Source organism: Drosophila nasuta, unplaced genomic scaffold (assembly GCF_023558535.2).
Source record: "Drosophila nasuta strain 15112-1781.00 unplaced genomic scaffold, ASM2355853v1 ctg30_pilon, whole genome shotgun sequence".
Taxonomy (NCBI): domain Eukaryota; kingdom Metazoa; phylum Arthropoda; class Insecta; order Diptera; family Drosophilidae; genus Drosophila; species Drosophila nasuta.
Window position 1 is genome coordinate 118,630 of NW_026869500.1, and position 5,950 is coordinate 124,579.

General features: G+C 51.6%; 1 protein-coding gene across 1 annotated transcript; it reads right to left on the reverse strand.

The window, feature by feature from the left end:
* Positions 1–4,227: 4,227 nt before the first annotated feature.
* Positions 4,228–4,545, reverse strand: LOC132797901 (uncharacterized). The gene has a single exon (XM_060809651.1). The coding sequence runs from the start codon at positions 4,543–4,545 to the stop codon at positions 4,228–4,230; it is 318 nt and encodes a 105-aa protein (XP_060665634.1).
* Positions 4,546–5,950: the final 1,405 nt, after the last annotated feature.

A 5,950-nucleotide genomic window follows, 5' to 3' on the forward strand; every position in this document is an offset into this window, starting at 1 on the left:
AGCTCGGGGTGTTGAACCGCCTTAAGGCGCCTATAATACAGCTCCAATTTGCAGAATTGAAGGCGTTCTTGACGTCTAGAGTCATGACTATGCAGTACTCCTTTGCACCACCACGCCATCTTTTGCCTGCGATGGCTCTCCTTGCTATGTCGGTTAATTGTGAGATAGCGTCTACGGTTGAGTGCTCCTTTCTGAAGCCATATTGCATGGGTGACAGATCTCCTGCTTGTCGGATAGACTCCTCTAGCCAATGGCTCACCAGCCTCTCCAATATTTTGCCTGTTGTATCGAGCAGACAAATCGGTCGGTAGGACGACAACGAATCTAGTGGCTTGTTCGGCTTTGGGATTAGCACTAGATTCTGCAGTTTCCATGGGCGGGGGAAGACACCTTGCCTCATACACTTTCCAAAAACTTCTGTAAAGCACTGCGGATGGAGCCTGATCACCATCTTCAGCACGCGATTTGGGATCGCGTCCGGCCCAGGTGACTTGGAGTCCTTGATTTTTGCCGCTGCCCGCAGTACTTCATCTACCGTAACCTCTGGGACCTCCGTATAGAGCCGGTGCTCTACGTGATCTTCCACTGATGGAACAGTGAATGAGCCCGTGAACAGAGCATCCACAATTCCGTTGAGGACGCCCTCCTCTCTAGGCACTGCACAGGTATTTGGCTTGAGTTTTTTAAGCACCACTTTGTAGGCCATTCCCCAGATGTCTCGGTCGGCTTCGTCGCAAAGTTCTAGGAATTTGTCCTTCTTGTTGCTCAAGATGGACTTCGTCAGCAGCCAGCGATTAAGCGCGTACTCCAGCCTTCTTGCTTCAAAATCAGCTCTGCCTCGTGAACGTTGCAGGATCCTTCGCGATCTTATACATCGCCTTCTTGCGTCTGCGATCTGCTGGTACCACCAGTATACTGGGACGTGGTGTCTTTTGCACGATCTTCGCACCGCCATACTAGCGTCGCAGGCATCCGTGATTGAACGCATGAGCAGCTCGGCGCTTACCTCTGCGTTGTCACTCCAGTTGGGAACTGCAAAGGATCCAGCGAAAGCTTCCGGGTCCAAGGTGTCAACTTTGTATGCCTTTCCGCTCTGTGATCCATTTGCTTGCGGTGACTCGGTATGGTACAGATCTATCGTGATCGCCCTATGATTCCCCGCTGTGTAGACATTGCTAATGGCCCATTTCGTTGATCTAGCAATTGGATAGCCAACGAATGCTAGATCATTAACCGATCCAGTGCCAGCTCTAATGTGGCAAGGGCTTCCAACACTGTTTGTCCTCGGGCGTTTGTCCGGGTGCTACCCCATTCCTCCGCCTAGGCATTGAAGTCACCAGCGATGATCACCTGTGGCTTTCCCCTTACATCGAGTGCTATCTCCTCCATGACGGATGCGAATTCTGAGAAGGTGAGTCTGGGAGCCAGATAACAGCTGTATAGCCACTGGTTTCCCCATCTAGCCCGCACGAACCCACGCGATGAGCGCACATCAGTAAGCTGGGGCTGTTCCAGGCCACATACCCATATTGACGCCTTTCCTTCCGTGTCTTCGACTTACTTTGGACTCTGAATTCTCCTATATGGTTCGCTCAAACAAACAGCATCCACCTTTAACTCTCTAACCGTCTGCTTCAGTAGCTCTTGGGCCGCCAAGCAGTGGTTTAAGTTGAGCTGCAGGAGCCTTTGAGTCATTTTGGCCCCCGCGTGACCCCGCTGACACCTTTGAGAGGGCAATGACTGCTTCCTGCGTGATGTCTGGTATCATCCTTACCAGCGTCTGCACATATGAAGCATCTAGCAGCATTTTTGCAAAACACCGCATTATGGCCCGCTGCTCCGCATTTTAGGCAGCACCCACAAGATCGTCCCAGAGCGGTCGGTCATGCTCTTACAGAACTTAGCAATATGTCCAAACTCCAAGCATTTGTAGCACCTCTTTTTTTCTGGTCTCTCAGACCTCTCTCTGACTCTACAGCTTGTCCAGCCTATCCGGATTTTTTCATTCTGTAGAATAGATGTTGCATCCTCCTTCGGCACACTAACAATTGCCAGCTGCATACCGTCAAAGCCAGGCCTAAGTGCTTTAATGGCACTTAGCTCCAGATTCGCTTGGCTGAGTTTTTCACAGGCTACCAGCACGTCTTCTTTAGAAACCAGACAGTCTATATCCCTAATCTCGAGGATGGTTTCCTGAGTTAGTGCTCTCACTTTGGCTTTCAAGCCGAGCGCTTCGCTTAATTCTTCTTTCATTTTTAGCATAGAAGGCTTGGAGTTCATCCCAATTTCCAGAATCAGTCCGTCGCCGGCAGATTTCCTCTCCCGCCTTACTTGCTCACCGACGCTCTGTAACTTGCTATCGTCGCTACGCGTCACCAATTTGAGCACTTCACTATAGGAGATCCCGTCCGTGCGTTGGAAATTAATGGCGTCCGGCCTTCTGCGTCTTCTCGGTGGCTTATTTGTGGTGTTGTTCCCTTCAGTATCCTGACGCGCGCTTCCCTTCTCTGCTTTATTCTTATCCGTAGGATGCTTACGCTGCTTGGATATGCGCTTCATGGAAGAATCAGTTTTGTGCTTGTCTTCAACCGTGGTCACCGCATTACTTGGCGAGGTCTGCGTCGACGAGCTACGTACGCTATTGAAGACTTCATCCAGTGTCTTTGCGGTTACCTGCTCCACTGTCTCTACAGCCGCCATCTTTAAACTGGCTGCCATCTCAATTTGCACAGTTTTGATTCGTGCGAACGTATTCTTGTTTGTTTGTGTGACGTGTCGCACTTCTCTGGGCGTAAATGTCTTGATCAGACCATCGATCAACTCGCCCAGCTCTTCTACCGCCTCTTGAAGGCTTCTATGAATTTTAATCTTTTTTGGCACCGCTTCAGATGAGACACCAGGACTCCGATCCTCCCGGGCTCTTTTGGGCTTTGCCGCTTCTTCGCCTGCATCAAAGCTAAATACTAGCTCATCCACCTTTGGGGGCGCAGATGCAGGCCCTCCGTCCTGGGGCGATCTTGCGAGTCTTGGAAGCTTGAGGAACTTTGCCAGCAGCTCAGCTTCCGCCTCACTCGTCTCAATATTGCTCATGGCGAGCAATATCGGTCACTAACCAATTTGTTATGCTCAATATATTATAATAACGCTCTACCAAGCAGTCCAACGTTGGCCGAGAATTTCCTACGACTTTTGTCGGAGGAGGTTATACCGCCCCGACTCGGTCACCAGGACCTCTGTTTTTTGAGCGCCATTACACGGCAGAGGTTGGTAATTGGACAGATCCACGACCTTTAGCTCACGATTCTGCTATGGCTGGCGCTTAAATTTGAGTAAGAACCTTCGGCTATGCAGCACTTTCTGGAGCTCCTGAAAGTATGCCGCGTTTATTTCCTCCCTTTGGTTCGTGTCTCTGCTATGGGTCGTATATGCAGTGGTTTGTCTCTCCGCTATGCTCACCACTCAGCTGTTTGTCTTGGCTCCAACGGTTGCAATCCGCAATCGCTGACCAGCACTGCCACCAGCTGATCGTCTGACAGCTGCCAGAGTGTGACGAGATTGCAGAAATGCAAGGTGCAGTGAAAGTGGAAGCAACAAAAAAGAGGGATTCGCCAGAAAAGGACAGTGAGTGACTTACTCAACTGAGCGAGAGATGGTGTATCTCTGCCCCTCTCCGACCCGGATCCACGGGCGACGCTTGGGTCGCCGATATAAGAACACCAAAACTGCGGTCGCCTGGGCTCAAGCGGCAGAAGTATGATGCAGAGTGAGTGACTCTACTTGCCGAGTAGCGTTTAATAATATTTTCTAATTTTGCAGGCTGTGATTACTGCTTAAACAACTCGGTGCACTATCGGCGTATCAAAATACGCGTCCGAGCACTTGCACACTTCACACAACCCCTCGAGTGCAGTCTAGAGGCGTGTGTGCTTTTTAAAACAGACACTTAGAAAGTGCTTTGTGCGCGAAAGTTTATTATTTTAATAATTTTTTATGTTTGGCGGCTCTTTGACGCACAACACGAGAGCAGCAGCAACAACAACAACTGCACCGTGTGAATTGAACGTAGCAACTCCGTGTGTGTTTTTTTTTTTTTTTTAATTGGACGTTGACGCACCGCAGTACGTTCAAGTGGTCCTGCGAAACCAGGCTAACGCCTGTTTCTCCCGCATTCAACACACTCCCCCCGGAACTGCCGCGAGGTATTACTTCAGTGGGAGGGTTCGGCCTTTATCGGCCCTCTTCTGAGTTGGCTGGGATTCGTGATCTCTCTTCTCTTCTTAGCTGCTTCATTACTGCCACTGCCATCGTGTTCACCGCCACCCATTTCTCCTTCGAGCTTATCATATGCTCGACTACGGACTCCGTCTCGACACGCCCCTCAAGGCGGACTTCTAGTTCTTCTCTATCACCCACGAAGCGTCCGCAGTGCAAAAAGACGTGCTCTGCATCTTCCACCACCTGCGGCTCGCAGTGGGCGCAGTAAGGGTCTGATGCATGGCCGAAACGGTGCAGGTATCCTTTGAAACACCCGTGACCATCTCTCATCTCTCCGTGACCTCTGTCTAACCACCTTGACACGTCCGGTATCAGGCGATGTGTCCACCGACCTTTCGTGCCGCTGTTAACCTTGCCTGCCACTCCTGGATGATGCTGGCTCTATCCCTGGCCTTCGCGCGCTCTGCTGCCTGTAGATCGAATGGCGCTGTTCCCGCAAGGACCATTGCAGCTTCTCCCGATACCGTCTGGAATGCGCAGCACATTCTGAGCCCAAGTTCATCTGCCTCAGGAAGGTGCCGCTCTCCGTTCCCTTTAGCCAGATCGGGGCTGCGTAAAAGGCTGATGGACCTGACCACATTCGTGAGCAGTAAGTAACCTTCTTTTCTGCCTAGGGCCCCCTGTGTTCGGCATTATTCAAGCTAAGGCCGTGGATGCGGTTGCTGCCTTACTCGCCGCGTACATGAGGTGTGCTCGAAAGTTTAGTCTGTTGTCCACCTTGACTCCGAGATAGGTCATAGTGGCCTGCGAACGTATCGTTGTATCCCCAACTACGATGGTAACAAACTCCACCTTTTTCCTTGAAGTAACTAAGACGGCCTCGGTTTTATGCTCCGCCAGTCGGAGCCCTACTTCTTCCAGCCAATCCCGTACTGCTTTGACTGCAGTATTCGTCTTTGCCTCTATGTCCGTCAGGTGCTTCGCGACCGTCACGATCGCTATGTCGTCCGCAAATCCGACAATATTCACACCGCCCGGCATCCTTAGGCGGAGAACTCCGTCGTACATAGCGTTCCACAAGGTGGGGCCGAGCACTGATCCCTGGGAAACGCCTCCAGTGACCTCGTAGCTCTCAGTGCCTGTACTGGTCGTGTACCAGAGCTTCTTGTCGCTAAGGTAACTTGCGATTATCCGGGTGAGATAGTTCGGGATATTGAAGTGCTGCAACGCGTGCAGGATCCTATGCCAACTGGCAGAATTAAAGGCATTTCTTATATCAAGTGCGGTGATGAGGCAGTACTCTTTACTGCCCCAGAGCCAGCGCTCCCCCGCGATAGCCTTCTCCGCCTTGTCCATAATTTGGCTGATAGCCTGAATCGTAGCGACCCTTCCGGAAACCAAACTGCCATGGTGATAAGCCCCCTGCACGGTTTATAGCGACCTCCAGGCGCTCCCGTACTAGCGTTTCTAGCGCTTTGCCCGCCGTGTCTAGTAAACAGATCGGTCGGTACGAGGAAGGCTCCTCCGGAGGTTTCCCCCCTTTCGGGATTAGCACGAGCGACTGCTTTTTCCATCGGGCAGGGAACACTCCTTCCTCTAGGCACCTATTGTACAGCCTCATCAGGTCCTCCGGATAATTCTCCAGGGCGGCTTTGATGGCCAGACCAGGGATACCATCGGGGCCGGGCGACTTGTTCACCTTGATGCCTCTAGCGACCTCCCGGAGCTCTTCCCG